At 47.6% G+C, this 20,310-nt stretch overlaps 1 protein-coding gene across 3 annotated transcripts in view; it reads right to left on the reverse strand.

The window, feature by feature from the left end:
• Positions 1–2,136: 2,136 nt before the first annotated feature.
• Positions 2,137–20,310, reverse strand: part of pam (peptidylglycine alpha-amidating monooxygenase) — an 82,693-nt gene continuing 64,519 nt past the window's right edge. For all 3 annotated transcript variants that reach the window (XM_035391021.1, XM_035391019.1, XM_035391020.1), the window contains 9 exons: positions 20,144–20,216; positions 19,748–19,958; positions 17,987–18,190; positions 17,237–17,352; positions 16,561–16,660; positions 11,132–11,185; positions 8,890–9,222; positions 8,626–8,685; positions 2,137–3,107 (listed from right to left, as the gene is read on the reverse strand). In XM_035391021.1, coding sequence (XP_035246912.1) covers positions 2,917–3,107; positions 8,626–8,685; positions 8,890–9,222; positions 11,132–11,185; positions 16,561–16,660; positions 17,237–17,352; positions 17,987–18,190; positions 19,748–19,958; positions 20,144–20,216 — 1,342 coding nt within the window. In that variant the 3' untranslated portion in view covers positions 2,137–2,916. The remainder of the gene's footprint in view (positions 3,108–8,625; positions 8,686–8,889; positions 9,223–11,131; positions 11,186–16,560; positions 16,661–17,236; positions 17,353–17,986; positions 18,191–19,747; positions 19,959–20,143; positions 20,217–20,310) is intronic.

Below are 20,310 nucleotides of genomic sequence, written 5' to 3' on the forward strand. Positions count from 1 at the left end.
AATCACTGGTTAAACGACAGGAAGGTTTCCAAGTGGTGTTACTGAATCAGCGCTTGCTCCACCTCAAAAACAGGTGTGAATAAAAACCCGCCTTTTACTTTATCTGTGCATATGGAGATAACTTGACACCCAGACCCATTTCTCAGTAATAATACATAATTGCACTCAAGAGAACGGAGACAAGTTAAAAATATCCAATCTAAACTATGTTCTGTTAACTGCACTGCCAACTACAATCCCCCGAAATCATTGCTATGGTAATGATTTTTTTATTTGTCATTTTGACAACAACAAAAAAGGCTGTATAATGTCATCAGGAACAGGAAATCAACAGGAAATGACCTATATTGCATGTGCAAAAAATGGGAATTTTCAGTCTTTCACACAACAATTCCTCAGAGAAGGTTTTAAAATAATTGTTTTTACAAAAAAAGATAGGTGGCAAAATTATCAGTACCTGTATTTAGTACTGTGCGCCACCCATTCATAAGTGTAATGATACCAGCAAGTACAGTTCAGTAGTGTTCTTTGAGATGGGTGAACATTATGGGGGGGGGGGGGTCTTTTCAGATCCTTTGGACCGCTTGCTTCAATCCAAACCACAAACATCCTATTTGTTCAAGTCTGGAGACTGAAACAGCCATTGCAAAAACAGTGAATTTTGGTGTCAGTTAATCGTTTTTGAGGTTGATTCTGGAGGTATGCCTGCAGGTAATATCAATGGAATCATGAACACAAAACGATCAGGGCATTTTTCCCAAAACCTGGTACCGCCCCCCCCCCCCAGGGAGCGCAAACATGGTGGCAAAATGATCTTACCACGAGGCGATGATCCCAGGCATACCTCAAAATCCACCGAGAAATGGTCAACTGACCACACGATTTCTGTCTTGCCATGGCCATCTCAGTTTCCACACATGAATCGATCAGAACTCAGTGGTTTGAGAATTGGAGAGGCCAGGCCCTAGACTCAGACTGAAAGGGCTTAGAAGATTCTGTACAGAGAAATGATCAAAACCCCCCAAATATGCCAACATAAATCACATAAAACTCGGTCATTTTATTTGGCAAAAGGAGGGTGCAAAAAAGTACTGAAAACAGGGATGCCAATAATTTTGACACCCATGTATATTTTTTTTTGGGGGGGGGGGCACTTTGTACAAGTATAAATTAATCATTTCCCCATTTTTGAGCACACAATATAGCTCATAACACGTGTTTATTGTATACAGCGTGCCACCATTTGAATGTGGTTGTGTGGTTGCTTGATTTGCATGAATACTTCAGTGAATCAGTCGTTGATAAGACGCAGATAGCATTTGCAGCTGTTGTGCAGTTATCAGCATGACCTGCTCTCAGTATCTTTTTCTTTGTGAATCAACTGTTCACAGTTGATTAATCAGGGGTAAATATGTGATTAAATTAATTACTGTAAGGTGAAAACCTGACTGAGTGGTGACGGGATGTTTGGTTTATTCCTGGAATATACAGAATAAGATAGATTCAGTGTCAGGTCCTCAGTTCTGCTCCTCTGCACACAGTTAAACGCCAAACGAAAAATCGGCGTCAGTTAACAAACAGAGGCCGTGGACCTGACACACGATCCACCTTAAGCTGTGCACGCCCTGGTCTAGGCACTCTGTGATATACGCATTTGGCTTTGAGCTAGACCGGCCATTTCAACCAGTTTGCATGGGTCTCAATTGAAATACCATGGCAACGGCTCATATAGCCGCTGACTGTCTTGCAGTCACGGGGGGGGGGGGGGGGGGGGGGGGGGGGTCGTGGGAATTAGCATGGCGGGGGCTGCCAAGACATCAGCACGAGTCGCTGGTTTTTACGGACCGTCGTGAATTCCCCTTTACAAGGTCTTTCCCTCAGTTTACTGTCTGAGTAACGGCCACTGGACTGTTTGCACAGTCGATACTGCATTTAAAAAAAAAACATTTTTAAACAGGTTTTAACGAATATGGATGTTGGATATGGAGAAGGGTTATTGGTTTATTGTAACAGCACTTCCATTTCTTAAAAAGATTGATGCGCGCAGATATTTTTTTTTCCCTGACACAGCGGCTGGCAGAACCTCATTTTAAATTCAGACAATCGCACATCTCGCAGAAAGGCCCAGAAAATCGCTATGCTTTGCAGACACTTTATTACACAAATAACATTGTTACAGAAAATAGTATTCTGGCCATAAAACCTCAGTATGTCACAATTAAATATCAGATACATCTCACATCCATTTGAAAAATTTAGTAAATAGTCTTAGATACATAATAATAATAATAATAATAATAAGTTCTCTTTTCCTTTCGATGAATGCGATATAATTGAAATGAAGTTACAGTTGACGTTAGCAGCTCTTTTCATAATGTGGCACATCCGTGTGTTAGCAGGCGCTGCAGAAGGCTCAATACATAATTAAAAAGGCACAAATGTACAGATATAAAACGTCAACCAAAGTACTGGACCAATAACCCGGAGAACCCAAAAATGCTGTTTGGCTGATACGTTATTGGAAGAAGTTAAACTGCTTAAATCGTAACAAAAATAAAGGGTCCTCCCCACCTGCCCCCATCTCTCCATCATCTCTCCTCCATCTCTCTTCTCCTGAAATCAGAACCTAGAGCTTAAGCCTTGACCTACTACTAGTGTTGTCTTTGATTTTTATGTATTTATTTATTTATTTATTTTTTACATCTGGTCCCCGTTAATTTGTATAAATAAAGTGGCAGTCGTAATATTTCTTCTCGAGAAAAATCTTTGCACAAATAAATAATATTGGCAAATAAAGTTGGCAGCCAATACAAACAATGACATACACGATTAAAGAACATCCTGAACACTCGAGCAGGGGAGGAGGCGCTGGCCTCCCCACCCCCCTCCCCGACGGGACCGCTCCTCCCGGGGGAACTAGGAGGAGGAGGAGGGGACGGGAGGAGGAGGAGGAGGCGCGGAGTACTCCTCGTTTTCCGAGTCGGTGGCCTCCTCGTCGTCCTTCTCCTGGTCGCTGCCCTCGGTGCTCAGCCGGTCGAACCCTTTCCGGCTGTAGCCTTTGTGGCTCGCGAAGAAGTTCCCCAGGTTCAGCCCGCCCCCGGCCTTACCTGTGCACAGGTGAGAGGGGGGGGGGGGAAAGGGTTCATATTTTTGTGCTTCATATTTATGAAATAATAAAGTCAGCGAATGTTTTCGTTCCGGAGAAAAATGCTTTTTTTTTTGCATCACTTGCTGAAACTCAGTCAAGCCAAAAATGTGAAGAAATATGAAGAGCATTCTTTACAGGCTCCAGTGTGTGTTCATGCGTGTGCACACAGACGTCAGCATGTGTGTGTGTGTGTAGCACACGTGTTCCGTGTGTGTGCATGTTTAAGTGTGTGCATGTGCATGCAAGAGTATGTGTGTGTGTGAGTGTGTGCGTATATGTTTAAGTGTGTGCATGTGCGTATATGCGGGTGTTGAGTGTGCATGAGCATGTGTGTGTGTAGTACATGTGTTCAGTGTGCGTGTCAGTGTGTGTACGTGCGTCCATGTGCATGCATGTTGAAGCCCATTAAAAGGGGCTTAAACACGCGGGTGCGAGTATGTGTCTGTGTGTGTGTGTACCCTCCAGGGTAGCGACTGGTTCCCTGCTTTGCATTCCAATGTGAACTGTCTGAAATTCCTTCACTGCACCAGATGCTGAGGAACGTCTGCAGATTAGAGTGAAACCGAATCGACTAATCAGGTCTGATTCCACTGCTGTTAGTCATCCCGGAAAAAAACATCTGCTACAAGACTGCAATGTAATGTAACAATATTTATGTATTTACAGATTATTTAGTGATACATATTTAACTGCAGAGATGACTGACAGACTGAATCATAGAAAAGATATGAAAATAAATCAAAGCAATCCTGTTTAGCCATTGACAAACAAGATTTTTAGGCTTAATGCCATGGAATTAATTGGCTCAAACTGTCTCTCTCAGTGATGCACAAAAACAGTTGAACACTAAATCTAAATGCTACAAGCCATGAGAATATTTTAAATCAGTACCAACAGCCTATAGAATTTCATATGAAACCCATACCTACAGCACCAGCTGTCAAAAATGTAAATTCTGTTCTAACTAACCTGTATACCTGCCATGACATTTTGAGAGTTTGTAAGCATATAATTGCATTTAACAGCAGACTGCAGCATGCACACACACACACACACACACACACAGATCAGACAATCAGCTTCATCTCAAACTGAAAGTAGCCCTACTGGAGTCGTGCTGTTTCTGCCCCAGCCTGCAGACTGCAGTAGACCCCGGGGTGGACTGCAGTGCTGCGTGACGCTTGTAAACAGAACACTGCGGGACAAACCCGAGGGCCGACTGATTTAGAGAGCCAGAGCAGCGCTGGTGTAGGGTGAGCATCAGGGGGCCTGCCTGCAGAACAGTAACTGTGCGCCGCCTAAAGGGTCCCTCAGAGACGACTGGACAAAGCAGAAAAGTTCCCGGGGCAAACTGGGTCCCGGGTGCGCAGTCCTGCAAGGCCAATATCCTGGCCTGAGAGTGGACCAGTATGATTTTACTGACCCAGCAGCCCAACTGTACTGACCCAGCAGCTCAACTATACTGACCCAGCAGCCCACGCAGCCAGGAGCAGACCAGTGTAATTTTAGTGACCCAGCAGCCCAACAGTACTGACCCAGCAGCTCAACTATACTGACGCAGCACCCCACGCAGCCAGGAGCAGACCAGTGTAATTTTACTGACCCAGCAGCCCAACTTTACTGACCCAGCAGCCCAACTGTGCTGACCCAGCAGCCCAACTGTACTGACCCAGCGGCCCAACTGTACTGACCCAGCAGTGCACGCAGCCAGGGGCAGACCAGTGTAATTTTACTGACCCAGCAGCCCAACTGTACTAACCCAGCAGCCCAACTGTACTGACCCAGCTGCCCACCTTTACTGACCCAGCAGCCCAACTGTACTGACCCAGCTGCCCACCTTTACTGACCCAGTAGCCCAACTGTACTGACCCAGCGGCCCACGCAGCCAGGAGCAGACCGTCAGCGCAGCGAGTCAAACAGGCCCACTGAAACCGAGGGGTCGGGCTGCCTGACCCTGACAGCCACAGGCGGTGAGCGGCCTGTCCCGTGTGCGTCCGTCCCGCGTGCGTTCCCTCTTATGAAAGGTGACAGGCGGGGGGGTTGGGGGGCAGATTAAGAGTGCAGATGGGGGGGGCACGTCATGTTGGCCTGTCGGGACACAGCTTGCGGCGGTCCGTGTGAGCCGGAGAGGCCTGTGACTCACTGACCCTGACAGGAGCCTGACGGGACGGGACGGGACGGGACGGGGGGTACGAACAGCGGGACCCAGTCCTGCTCCGTCTGACACATGATGTGCCCCCTGTGAGTTTGGTGGCTGGAGCTCCCTCCCGCCAAACTCCCTCAGGCCAAATCTCCTCACTCAAAATTCTTCCACTGCGTCTGCTCTCGGAAAAAATTTTATAGTGTTGACGGGAGGGGGGTGGCCACTGAACACTGGTCTCTGGAACGATGGGCTGGGGCCGACTGCTGCTTTAAATTACTGTACGCACTTGACAAAAATAACGCTGCATATTTTCAAAATGCTGCGCTCAAAAGCAGTCATAAAGAGATTTCAAGAATCGGGCCAAATTATATTACTTACTGCATATAACACACTTTGATGTTATATATTTGTTTTGACATCATGTGAAACATATTTATGCGTCAGAAAATATCTCCGGACACATTTTGAAAAAGGAAAGGGTGACAGAAAGCATATGTTTTCATATGCGCTTGGCCATGGGCTCAGAAGGCTCGGGTACGAGAGCTCCAGCACTTAAAACGAGGTCCGCTTCACCGCTTCAATTCACCGTTTCAAAAAATTTAAAAAATAAAAAATCAGTTGAAAGCGGGTGCCAGTGAAGCGGGTTCGCTGTTTATTTCTACGCCGCAGCTCCGGCGCTCTGCGGTTTTTACGGCCAACGCACGAGCCGGGACCCTGAAGCGGCGGCGTCTCTCAACGCCGCTGCCGTCGTCATGGATACAGGCGAATCCGCTGGATTTCCAGAGCGCCGTTTAGTCGGAGTTCGGCCGAGCGCTGGAAACGCGACGTGGCCTTTGTTCAAAACAGCGTCTCGAACTCTTTATCTAATTCGCGGGTACGCGGTGGGCGCTAGGCGCCCTTCAGTGGCAGGGACAACGGCGAGCATTGTTGGGCTGAATGGCCTGCTCCCGTAATTATGTTATGTTATGTCACCGCCAATTGAATCGAGTGTTTATTGTGTGTAAATAGTCATTCTCGGATGTGGACAGGGCACATTGTAAATCGGGCTACAGCTCATAATTGTTTCCCGAACAATGGCAGACTCTTTGTGGCCTATTGCGTAATACCTTTGTGTGGCTTGCTAGCTCTAGCTAGATTCCACTTAAGCCATGTTAAAAATGAAAAGGACTTGACAGCACTATAAACTGCACCGTGCAAAAGTCTCGGGCCACCCAAAAAACAATGTTTAAAAAGCTATTTATCTGGGCAATAAATGCTTATTTGTTTGGAATAACATTAGAATAAATACAAATAAACATTAATATAATAAAAAGTAAGAATTATTTCTTGTGCTTTTTAATTTTATTGAAATGTTGTGATACGAGCAGAAGAGCACAGGTCTGCTTCCCAAAGTTCTCCTTCAGGTAAGCCCTCCATTCCACAGGCCTGCCTCCCAAAGCTCTCCTCCAGGTAAGCCCTCCATTCCACAGGCCTGCTTCCCAAAGCTCTCCTCCAGGTAAGCCCTCCATTCCACAGGCCTGCTTCCCAAAGCTCTCCTCCAGGTAAGCCCTCCATTCCACAGGCCTGCCTCCCAAAGCTCCCCTCCAGGTAAGCCCTCCATTCCACAGGCCTGCTTCCCAAAGCTCCCCTCCAGGTAAGCCCTCCATTCCACAGGCCTGCTTCCCAAAGTTCCCCTCCAGGTAAGCCCTCCATTCCACAGGCCTGCTTCCCAAAGCTCTCCTCCAGGTAAGCCCTCCATTCTACAGGCCTGCTTCCCAAAGCTCTCCTCCAGGTAAGCCCTCCATTCCACAGGCCTGCCTCCCAAAGTTCTCTTCCAGGTAAGCCCTCCATTCCACAGGCCTGCCTCCCAAAGTTCTCCTCCAGGTAAGCCCTCCATTCCACAGGCCTGCTTCCCAAATCTCTCCTCCAGGTAAGCCCTGCATTCTACAGGCCTGCTTCCCAAATCTCTCCTCCAGGTAAGCCCTCCATTCCACAGGCCTGCCTCCCAAAGTTCTCCTCCAGGTAAGCCCTCCATTCCACAGGCCTGTTATGGTCCACCGGCTGCACACCTGACTCCACCTAATGAGGGCCTGAGTCTCTGAACCAGAGCAGTGTGCTGCTGGGGGAATTCTCCGCGCGCTAATGGCTAAGCTAACAGTCTGACGGGCATGCAATTACTGTCTCGCACCAACGAGGCGATTACCGGCGAGTCACGGCCCGCCTGACCAGAGCATTTCCGCCAGCGCTGCAGCGGATCTGGCCCAAACCCATGGAGTTATGAATGCAGAGGAACATAAACCTGATTATGATTCACTGTGCGGTACAGCACAAAACTTCAGCTCAGCAATGATTTATCTTCACTGCTCAGATGCACGACTTCAGTTTTAATTCATCATTGCGGCCCGAAGACTTCTGCGCACTGTGTACATATAATCTCTGGCTGACAGAGCTTCTCCCCCCCATCAGGAGTGTGATTTAAATCTTCTGCAGATAAGTGGCTTTCATAGCCTCAGAAGTGCTATTGTAAGGTAGCCTGTTCAGATTCTGCAAGACTTGTCCTTAAAGTTATCGAAAATCTCACAATAAGAATTTGGATCATTACAGGGGGAAACTGTCACAGCGCTTCCTCACGAAAATCTCTCAAACGCCCTCACTGAACATGTCCACCTGGTAAATGGGCTGCATTTATATAGCGCTTTTATCCAAAGCGCTTTTACAATTGATGCCTCTCATTCGCCAGAGCAGTTAGGGATTAGGTGGTCTTGCTCAAGGATACTTCGACACGCCCAGGGCGGGGTTTGAACCGGCAACCCTCCGACTGCCAGACAATCGGTCTTACCTCCTGAGCTACGTCGCCGCCTTCCAGTGCGACTCCAGCCCACCTCTGTTCCTTTCCCTCTCAATGCGTCGACACAATGGCAGACACATTTATTTATTCGGCAGCAGCTCAAGATGAACAGACACATCCACCCCTCTCCCCTCCCCTCTCCCCTCCCCTCCCCATACTGATAGTGTTGTCTCTACACGCAGCATTTATAAAACTCAAACAACTTCTTGAGCGCTCTATTAAAATTCCTCCGGTTGCTCTGGCGCTGAGGGATCGCTCGCATGCCCGTCCCTGGTATAAATAGACTCACTCAGCGGCGCAATGTCGACATGATCAGTCACTCATTCCCCGTATTGATTGTTCTAACTTCAGATCATCCAGAACAGCGTGACAGCCCAGCCGGGCGTCACCAGGACAACGGAGCACCGTCAATACGCTCCAAACCAGGAGAAAAACGAACGCTGCCCTGCTCAGAACCCTCTGCCCTCGCTTCCAGACCGGCTCCAAACCGAGGGGAACGTCACTCACCTCTCAGTTTTCCCAAAATTCCACCGGAAGAGCCGGGCTCCAGTTTCACCTCACAGTCGTCTGCGGGGAAACAACGGGAGCAGTTTAAACGCAGGGGAAAAAAAATCTGAATTTTAAACAAAAGAAAACATCATAATAACACTCTGTTTAAAAAACAAAACCGTGAAGGGTCACAGCCAGGTGAGGACCAAAGTACCGACAGGTCAGTACCCCCCCCCGACCACCCCCCCCGCCCCCCCCCTCAGGCGCCCCGCGGTGTCGTACCTCCGTACATCCTGGTCTTGCGCCAGCGAATGAAGACGCCGATGGCGATGACCACCACCAATGGGATGAGGAGCAGGGTGGTGACCAGGGCGGGGGACACGCCCTCCGCGTCCCGCCTCGCCCCGCCCTCGGGCTTGGCCTTGGCGGTCCCTTCCTCCTTCAGGGGGGTGGGCGGGGGGGTCTTGTGGGAGGCCGCCACCTGGTGCTGGAGGTGGGGAGCGGCGGCGGCGGCAGCGGCGGGGGCGGCGGGGACGGCGGGGGCGGCGGCGGGGGCGCTCTGGATGGCCCCTTTCAGGAGCGGCTTCAGCTGCGTCTGGACAAACGTCTCCGTCTCTGCGAGAGGGTCGCGGAAATTAGCGGACAAACAACTTCCCTAAAATTCAAATAAAGAAACGTGCAGGCAAAACAAGATGGAGGCCGTTCCATTTCAACTCTCTCAATTCAGGCGCTTAGTAGTTCATGAATTGGAAAGAGGCCCCGCTGCCCTTTGAGGATTTTTCAGCGAACTAACTGGATCTCACTTCATTTCCCGAATTTACTGAATGAATCGAGATGGAATCTTTTGCCAGAATCACATATGGGTGGGGGTTGGGGGGGTGGGGGTTGGCCTGACTGTACAAATTTGTTGGACACATTTGCTCTAGTACCAGCACAGAGAAGCAGATTTACCACCATGTGTGTAAGAGGCAGCTTTAGAAACAGATCTTAGGACGTCCAGGGCAGCAGCATTTCTGGCTGTTCGTACCCTTCACGCTGAATTATGCCCTGCAGATGATCCTGGCTGTGTCACTTTAACAAACGTCTGTCTTCAGCTTCGTTCTTCCGCCGGCCTTTTCCACTCGTGAAATGTCAAACGGCTTTTCTAATACAGAAACCAACACGTTCTGGGGAACACCAGGCGAAGGGTCGTCTCCGCAATTCATTTCATTAATCCACACCCGTCAACATGGGACCGTTTTTTTTGGCTGTGCACTTTCATAATTAACCCCTTGAAGAGCAGGTCCTCTGGAAATTGTTTTCCCTCCAGAATTCTAAGCCAGTGTTCTAGAACTCCGCTGCGTTCAGTCACCAGCAGCGACTGTGACATCAGCATTAGAATGTTCAGCTAAGAACATTCTAATCTCACATCTGTGACCTCACTCCTTAACGGGTTATAACAGAACCAGTAACTTTGATAAACACATCAGCTCCCCGCAGCAGTAGTCAGAGCTTAATCACACTACTCACGAGCAGGATGGATGAGCAGGGAGGCGCGCGGTAAATAAGAGAGTGAATCACACTAAAGCGCAGTTGATCAAGCTTTAAATGGCAGGAAATCAAGAAGGCAAGGCCGGAGCCAGGAACGGCAGAATAAGCAGCGACTCAGCCTGTGACCGTCTCTGTCCTCCTCCTCCTGTGCTGCAGAGCTACTCCAGCGCCTTATTTCCCCCGAGACTCCAACACACACCCGCGCATCTCTTTGAGCTCATCAGTCTTTTCCAAGGGCGTTTCTGCCGCTCCGACGTCCGGGAGAAACAGCTTACTGCTGTACAAATCCTTCCTTCCGCACGGACGCGGAGCGCTAAAGGTGACAAAACATGACGGAGGGACGAGGAGCCGCGGAAATGTCAGCTGCTCGACAGGGCGTGACATCACGCCGCGGTGCAGGGGAAAGAGGGAGAACTAACACACACCAATCCTACCCCCACCCCCCCTCCTCCTACCCACCCACTCATTTCTGCCGAGGCTTCTGTACTACAGTTTGGTCTTAATGTAAGCCGGTGGTTTTAATGGCACAGAGAACAGCACAAAGAGCCAAGCCTAAATTCAGCTCTGCAACTGCAGCACACTTAATGCTCAATAATGAACAACATTTTGCTTGCATTTTAAAAAAAATTTTGCATTAATTGCAAAACATTGTTCTGCTTATCTTAGCATCTAGGTAACACAGTACTTCATAAGAGGACCCACACTGAACCCCAAACCCTTACTGCAGCGAGAACACAACACAGAGATGGGGAAATGGAACTCTGTATTCAAACACCTACATGACTGTCATTTCTTACATCGACATATGAAATGATGTAAAACATGCATGAATGCATGGATGCAGGGATACATGCAATAAGCGCATGCAAAATATTTAGCTTCATCTCCGGCATGCTTGGAACAGAGGAGGCTCTAGTCTAGACTAAAAGCACATTCAGTTTATCTGTTGTCCGTTAAATAATTCTATTATAGTAATGGATTGCGCATAAAATACCTTCAATTTCTTGAACTTCAATTCCACCTTTTTTAACAGAACGATGTTCAGCTTCTGAAAAAGGAAGATAATCAAATCAGCACCAAGGTATTCAAGGAAACCATTACCAAATTTTCAACCATTTTCAATCTGTTATACACAGGTTAAGTAATGGGACAAAAACACACTTATCATATACCAATTAAACCCTGAAAACGGGCATGCCCTCAACTCCCATTTAAAAAATTGAGCTTTGAAAACAAAAAAGGAATTCTCCAGAAATCATTTAGCAATAAAAATATTAATGCAATCAATTATTTCCGGAACAAGTGAAAACTTTGGGCCTAAGGCTTAAGGCTGAAGGTGAGACTGTAAGGAAACGCTTAGGCTGGGGAAAGAATCCTGCTCTTCAGCCTGTGCAAACAGAAGCATGCCAGGCTGTGAGTTTTAGCCTGTGCAAACAGAAGGATGCCAGGCTGTGCACTTTAGCCTGTGCAAACAGAAGCATGCCAGGCTGTGCACTTTCGCCTGTGCAAACAGAAGCATGCCAGGCTGTGAGTTTTAGCCTGTGCAAACAGAAGGATGCCAGGCTGTGAGCTTTAGCCTGTGCAAACAGAAGGATGCCAGGCTGTGAGTTGTAGCCTGTGCAAAGAGAAGGATGCCAAGGCTGTGAGTTCTAGCCTGTGCAAACAGAAGGATGCCAGGCTGTGAGCTTTAGCCTGTGCAAACAGAAGGATGCCACGCTGTGTGCTTTAGCCTGTGCAAAGAGAAGGATGCCAGGTTGTAGCTTTATCCTGTGCAAACAGAAGGATGCCAGACTGTGCACTTTCGCCTGTGCAAACAGAAGGATGCCAGGCTGTGAGTTTTAGCCAGTGCAAACAGAAGGATGCCAAGGCTGTGAGTTTTAGCCTGTGCAAACAGAAGGATGCCAGGCTGTGAGCTTTATCCTGTGCAAACAGAAGGATGCCAGGCTGTGAGTTTTAGCCAGTGCAAACAGAAGGATGCCACGCTGTGTGCTTTAGCCTGTGCAAAGAGAAGGATGCCAAGGCTGTGAGCTTTAGCCTGTGCAAACAGAAGGATGCCAGGCTGTGAGCTTTATCCTGTGCAAACAGAAGGATGCCAGGCTGTGTGCTTTAGCCTGTGCAAAGAGAAGGATGCCAGGCTGTGAGTTTTAGCCTGTGCAAAGAGAAGGATGCCAGGCTGTGAGTTTTAGCCTGTGCAAACACAAGGATGCCAAGGCTGGCTGCTGGATGGCTCTTCCTGTTAAGGCACTCTCCTAACACATGGATCGGCCCCACAGTCTGGTGTGGAACCCTTGCTTTGTCTGCACTCTCCCAAATCTGTGGTTACAGTGAATGCTAATAAATCTAACTGGGTATTACAAATTGGGGAGGGGGGGGGGGGGAGCATTAAATAAAAGATTTTAAAGTCTGATTCATATTATGTGCTTTAGTGAATAAAAAGCAGTGCATTTATTATCTAATCACGTTATTAAGGGCCAAATGACGGCAGTCTTACAGCACCAAATTGTTTACTGCCAAATCAGTCTGAGGGTCAGCTCATGCAATTAAAAAAGTGAAATTGCAAAACTGAAATTACACTGCCAAGGTAGCATTGGCAGTTAATGAAGCAACGTTAGAAAGTTTTGTCAACTCAATTAGTACTTATGAGACGCGTCAAGAGCTTCTGTACGAGGCAACGGCGACATGGCGGATTTCAACTGGCTGCCGCCACGCGTCCACGGCAACAAGGACCCGAATGAAGACGTGAGCGCACTGTGAATGAGTCCGTGTAAGCCCTTTAAAGAGCACGTCCCTGCTCATCTTCACCCACCACCTCTCCGTCTGATTTCTCCCGCGCACCTGACCTCAGCAGCTCCCAAGTCTCATATCAAGGGAGCTTCTGAACTCCTGAATTAAACGCCTAAATTAAAGTGCTAAATTGCAGCCTAATTGAAATTCATGCAGCTGAACTCCCAGGAGACCTCAGCTGATCAGGTCTGTTTGTAGATTTTGGAGGCTAAGGCAATTTAGGCAATGGAGAAACCACACTTTGGTTCTTTCATGTCTGGGGTGTCCTTTTGTTTTCGTTTTATATTGTTTTTTTTAAAAATTTTTTAAGCATTCTGGCTTGCATTCACACATAAAAGGCGCTAATTAAGCAGTTAACAAGTGCAAGCACATAGTTGCACACAAACCTGTCCACTCCTTCACACCTCCAACCATAAAACACTGACAAGAAAGGTGTGCTACGGGAGTATTGTTTTAGGCCCTTCTCCACTGTTAAAGGGATTATTTTAGGACCTTCTCCACTGTTAAAGGGATTATTTTAGGGCCTTCTCCACTGTTAAAGAGATTATTTTAGGACCTTCTCCACTGTTAAAGGGATTATTTTAGGGCCTTCTCCACTGTTAAAGAGATTATTTTAGGACCTTCTCCACTGTTAAAGGGATTATTTTAGGACCTTCTCCACTGTTAAAGGGATTATTTTAGGACCTTCTCCACTGTTAAAGGGATTATTTTAGGACCTTCTCCACTGTTAAAGGGATTATTTTAGGGCCTTCTCCACTGTTAAAGGGATTATTTTAGGACCTTCTCCACTGCCAAAGGAATTATTTTAGGACCGTCTCCACTGTTAAAGTGATTATTTTAGGACCTTCTCCACTATTAAAGGGATTATTTTAGGACCTTCTCCACTGCCAAAGGAATTATTTTAGGACCTTCTCCACTGCCAAAGGAATTATTTTAGGACCTTCTGTACTGTTAAATGGATTATTTTAGGACCTTCTTCACTGCCAAAGGAATTATTTTAGGACCTTCTCCACTGTTAAAGGGATTATTTTAGGACCTTCTCCACTGTTAAAGGGATTATTTTAGGACCTTCTCCACTGTTAAAATGATTATTTTAGGACCTTCTTCACTGCCAAAGGAATTATTTTAGGACCTTCTGCACTGTTAAAGAGATTATTTTAGGACCTTCTCCACTGTTAAAGGGATTATTTTAGGACTTTCTCCACTGTTAAAGGGATTATTTTAGGACCTTCTCCACTGTTAAAGGGATTATTTTAGGACCTTCTTCACTGTTAAAGAGATTATTTTAGGACCTTCTCCACTGTTAAAGGGATTATTTTAGGACCTTCTCCACTGTTAAAGGGATTATTTTAGGACCTTCTTCACTGCCAAAGGAATTATTTTAGGACCTTCTGCACTATTAAAGAGATTATTTTAGGACCTTCTCCACTGTTAAAGGGATTATTTTAGGACCTTCTCCACTGTTAAAGGGATTATTTTAGGACCTTCTCCACTGTTAAAGGGATTATTTTAGGCCCTTCTTCATTGTTAAAATGATTATTTTAGGACCTTCTCCACTGTTAAAGAGATTATTTTAGGACCTTCTGCACTGTTAAATGGATTATTTTAGGACCTTCTCCACTGCTAAAGGGAATTATTTTAGGACCTTCTCCACTGCCTAAGGAATTATTTTAGGACCTTCTCCACTGTTAAAGGGATTATTTTAGGACCTTCTCCACTATTAAAGGGAATATTTTAAAGTCAGTGGAAAGGGGAATCTGCCGATTCTGCATGTTTCATGAGCCAAAAAGTAAAATGATGATGTACATATTTTTTAAAATGACAACACTGTCAAGTGCATTAAAACCCTGACGCAGTTCAACTGCGCGGGGTCCACAAACGCGCTTCTGAAGGACGCCAGGCGGCCGCTCTCACCGCACAACAGCCCGCCACTTCAGAGCAGCGTGAGAGTGCATGATGGGACGCGGGCAGGACGCCCGATCGTTGTTTTTTTCTCCCCTCCTCGTTTTTTTTACGCTCGTAAAACCGCACAGCGCTCCACTCCACTCCGCTCCACTCCACTCCACTCCATGAGTCAGCGCGTTTGAGCGAAGTAAACAGGAAATGCCATTCCCGCAATCACCAATCAGAGGGGGCGCAATAGAATGCGGTAAAACATTAACACTGGGCAATAAGCCCAGCCAGTCGCCTATACTAGGTGAATCTAAAAATGTCACTATACTTGTACAGGATAGGTCTTAACATATTTCCTGGTGACCATTTTATTTTATTTTTCATGCTGCTTAGAGGCTAATAATTTACAAAACAATGTGTAAACGGGATAGTATTTATTGCTCCTGTGCATACCAAGGAGATTTTTCCTGAAAATATGCACATTACTTGGTATTCTGTCACTAGCAGAAGTCACAGAGAGGGCTTGAACAGTATGAATTTAACACCGAACACTTTATCTAGCGAGCGTCAAAACTCACGTACAGCTCCAGTAGTGTTTTAAAGATTTTAAACACAGCCAAACCCAAAACAAAGAAAGTGTAGAAAGCACAGACTGGGGTGCACCAAACCGGTCAGAAAGCGGACACCTCCGGGCCAAGAGGATCAAAACAACAAAGGGAGAAATGGATGACCGTGAGTTTTTTTTTTCTCCTCGTTTATCGTGATCAAACGGCGCTCACGGTGGACTGCAGTTGGTCCCCCCAGGCTGACAGTCAGGTAGCCCAGCTAAACAGCATCATACGCCCTGCCTCGCTAAACCTTCCACAGAATGGCAGTTTCCTGACAGAACGGCGTCCTTGTTGATAGCGTTATTCTAAACGCTCCATCAGCCAGACAATTCTTAATCCACAGAGGCACACACACCTGTGGCTCGGTCAATAACAACAACAACAAAAAAACTACTTTCAGAAGGAGGCCAGGAATCACATCCTCCCCGGTATTGAGAAACTGGATGCTGGATATTCACTGACCCTCCTACAGAAGGATAACAGCTCTATTAAACCTTGTGCTACAGGCTCAATCTACTCCAGTCTCAAACCACAGGCTGATCCAGCAGAGAACGGAAGAGGACCTGAGCAAAGTCCCAAGTGAAAATGACTAAATTACTAACACACACAAAGCAAAAAGAAAAAACACATTGTGAAAATAGGAACATTTTCAATGTGGAAAAATCCAACATCCAACTCATACACAAAGCACATAAAAGAGAAAAACAGGGATTTTTTTTTGTTGAAGTGATGAGACATCCTGGCCCATAATAGAACTGAATCAGGCTGGGTTTCCAGACAGACCTGACCAGTCGAGCCCTGATCAGCTAACATGGCCGATTTTCTAGCTATTGCTTACTCTTGGTGCCAATCAACACATCACAATTTTACCCAACTGCGTGAAGCTATATTTCCATATTCCATTGTCAGTAGTCGTACGTCTCCAAAATATGAGAAAAAATGATTTTATTGGAGAAAGGATGGGTCAGAGGAAATGACCCCGTTTCCTGTTCACACGCTGAAAATCATTTCATTATTCACCGTTTATAATACTGATTACCAAAGAGCAAATCATCCTCTGGCAGCACCTCAGCCCAATCGAGGTACATGGGAAAAGAACCGGATACAACATCATGTGAGAATCTGAAGCTTCACTCACTCTCATCAGACACAAACTTTATAACGGCGTCCGTGGCCGCGTCCCCGACGAACACGCTCCCGTCTCCGGTGACGACGATGTCGTGCGGCATTTTGAACTCCTGAGCAAAGAGAGGAAGAGCGAAAGGATTTTCAAATTTGGGATGGGTGGCCGTGCGGAGAATTAACATGGCGATGTACAATCAGTGGGGCGTCCATTTAGCAGGTAAACAGACCAGCCTGTTCCCGCTACGCTAACTGTAGCGCTATAAGGAAAACAGACCAGCCTGTTCCCGCTACGCTAACTGTAGCGCTATAAGGAAAACAGACCAGCCTGTTCCCGCTACGCTAACTGTAGCGCTATAAGGAAAACAGACCAGCCTGATAAGGAAACAGCCCAACCCCAAGCCTGTTCCCGCTACGCTAACTGTAGCGCTATAAGGAAAACAGACCAGCCTGTTCCCGCTACGCTAACTGTAGCGCTATAAGGAAAACAGACCAGCCTGTTCCCGCTACGCTAACTGTAGCGCTGTAAGGAAAACAGACCAGCCTGTTCCCGCTACGCTAACTGTAGCGCTATAAGGAAAACAGACCAGCCTGTTCCCGCTACGCTAACTGTAGCGCTATAAGGAAACAGACCAGCCTGTTCCTGCTACGCTAGCACAGCGCGGTAGAGGAAACCGTGGAGACAGACCCACCTGCGTGTCGGGGCTGAAGGAGTCGAGGAGCTCCTTGGTTGAATAATTGATGACGAATCCTCTCGGAGCCGACTGGCCATAAGGGGGCGCTCCGTTCACCGCGTATATCAGACCGCCTGAAAGCACACAAGCACATGAGCGACACGAGGCGCAAGGAGGACCGAACAGAACCAGCAGGCTCACCGGACACCCCAGCACTGCCGCACAGCCACGCTTCCATCCTCTGCCTCCGAACTGCAGGAGCCGGCGCTGGGGGTTTCTCTGGCACGGTACTACAGAACAGAACATCCGCAGCCAGAGGCCGGCCCCCGCTGACACCCCCCTAATGAAATTTCAGGGGGACGCGTTTGAAGTCGGGTCTGCTTTGGTTTCAGCAGCACGATGGATCTGCCTGACCCACTTTTACACGGAAGCCAGTAATTTTTAATTTTCCATTTTTTTTTTTCGAGCCAAGATTCATCCGAACGTTCACATTTGAAGGTGCCCAGCCATCTTTGATTACATTTATTAATTAATGATATCGCATCAAAGGTTAGCCGGTAGCCAGTAAAAATAAGAGATTCGCCTGCAATTCAGAACCAAGGCCTTAAGAAACGCCCCATAACCTCTGCTACGCTCAACTTAGTCATCCTGGGTTAATCGGTTAGCTATGGCCAATAGGACAGGGCACGGCAGTAACACCTGCCTTCTCTTCAGCCTATAAAATGGCGGCAGAGCGGTCGGTGGGCCTAACGCACGGCCGGGACGCACCGTGGTCGGGGGCGTAGGAGACGGCGAACACCTCGTCGCCGAACTCGGCCTTCTTTATCTCCTTGACGAACTCGCCGGTGTCGGCCAGGAAGCACTGGATCCGCCCGTTCTCCCGGTCGGCCACGCACACTTCCCGCCGGTCCGGCAGGAACGCCAGGCTGTGCGGGATCCGGAACTGGACCCGCTTCCGCCGGTCCGCCGATCCTGAGGGGGAAAACACACACAAAAACAGGATGTGACATCATTCCATTCCATTCCATCACATCACATTACATCACAGGCACTGAGCAGACGCTCTTATCCAGAGCAACTTACACAACATTATGCACAACATTTACACTGCATCCATTTATACAGCTGGATATATACTGGAGCAATGCAGGTTAAGTACCTTGCTCAAGGGTACAGTGGCAGTATCCCGCTCGGGAATCGAACCTGCAACCTTTAGGTTACTAGACCAACTCTTTACCCATTACACTACACTGCCACCCAATGCGCATCACCCAATGCACGCGGTGATGCCGATTTTACACAGTCTTATGGTCGCTTCGAAGGAATCCATAATGCTACTTGCAGAGTGAGAAAATGTTTTTGGATGGAAGACATTACATTCCGCGAAGGATGTGGGTCACCACATATTCCTAATCTGTGTCAGTCGGATCAGAATTAAGTGAAATCTGCACACCTCGACTCTAACACAACCTTTGATGTCAAAGTAGGGATTACAGAAAATAAATAAATAAATAAATAAATAACCTGAAGCAAAATGACAAAAAAAAAAAAAAAACCCCAGTGCCAAAATTTTCAGAATTTAATCCTGAATCCACACGCTTTCAATTTCACGTTCAGAAAGATCGATTCCTCCCGCAGCCGCGCTCTCGAAGCAGAACGGGTGAAATAATTTCCCCTCGCCGTCCCGATCGCGGGCAGCCCCACGCCGGCCTGCCTCCTGCGCAGAGCCGAGCTCCAGACGCTCGGGGCGCGCGGCGGGCTATCTGGAGCGCGCGCAGAGCATCGGGCTTAAGATGGAGGCGCAAAGAACAGCCCGCGTCGTTATCAGGAGCAGCGGTGGCCCTCCTGGTAGGCACAGAGCAGCCCTGTCTACGGCCCGTTTGTACTCCAGGAAGCAGCGTTATTACATTATTGCGTGCGTGAGAGTGAATTTTCCCCCGTCTCCAGAGAGCGAGGGCGGGTGTGGCGATGCCGTCCTCTGAAATTCGACAGGGCCAAGGCCTGTGTTTACCCGCCTGTCTCTAAATCCAACCCAAAAAAAAAGCTTCACATCTCACAGGAGCCGGTTAAAATGTAGCTGAGGCATGTTTTTCGTGACTTTGCCGCATTCTGCTACAACAGCAATAGAACATATTTGATTATATAAGCAGATAAGGGTAGGGTGCAAAATAGTCACTAGGGTCCTCCTGTAGTACTGTGTGTGGCCTGTAGGGTGTCAAACAGTGACTGCCTCTCCTGTAGTACTGTGTGGTCTTAAGGGTATAAAATAGTCACTGCCTCTCCTGTAGTACTGTGTGGTCTTAAGGGTATAAAATAGTCACTGGCTCTCCTGTAGTACTGTGTGGTCTTAAGGGTATAAAATAGTCACTGGCTCTCCTGTAGTACTGTGTGGTCTTAAGGGTGTAAAATAGTGACTGGCTCTCCTGTAGTACTGTGTGGTCTTAAGGGTGTAAAATAGTGACTGGCTCTCCTGTAGTACTGTGTGGTCTTAAGGGTATAAAATAGTGCCCGAAACAGGTGCTTCAGTACCTGCTCCCCAGTGCGCCAGGTACTTCCCCTCGGGCGAAAATTTAAGGATGCGGGCGTTGCAGTAGCCGTCGGACACGTAGACGTTCCCCGTCAGCGGGTCTACCGCCACGTCGGTGGGCTGGCAGAAGTGGCTCGTGTCACTTCCTGGTTCGAAAGGTCGTCCCAGGACCACCTGCGGCTTGTCACTCCCGTCACTGCCCAATTTAAACACCTTTTTTAAAAAAAGAGCGGAAAATTCAGCTGTCAAACAGACGTTTCCAAGGTGACGCACACAGCTTGGTTCATGCAAAAAGCAAATGCAGAATCCGTCTGCAGGCAGTTAGCGTAAACGAGCCATCTTTCTGCTGTTTCTCCTACACACCCTCGATTGAAAGCCAGAAGGAAGAGTTTGTTTACCTGGTGGAGAGCCACGTCCGTCACCCAGTAGTTGTTGTCCTTGTCTGTGGTTATTCCATGCGGCAAGTAGAACCTGACACACACACACACGCGCACACACATACACACACACACACACACACACAGGAGGAAATGTTCCTAAAATTGTTGCAGGTAACAGATGAAGC

The sequence above is a fragment of the Anguilla anguilla genome, chromosome 14 (genome assembly GCF_013347855.1).
Source record: "Anguilla anguilla isolate fAngAng1 chromosome 14, fAngAng1.pri, whole genome shotgun sequence".
In the NCBI taxonomy this organism is placed as follows: domain Eukaryota; kingdom Metazoa; phylum Chordata; class Actinopteri; order Anguilliformes; family Anguillidae; genus Anguilla; species Anguilla anguilla.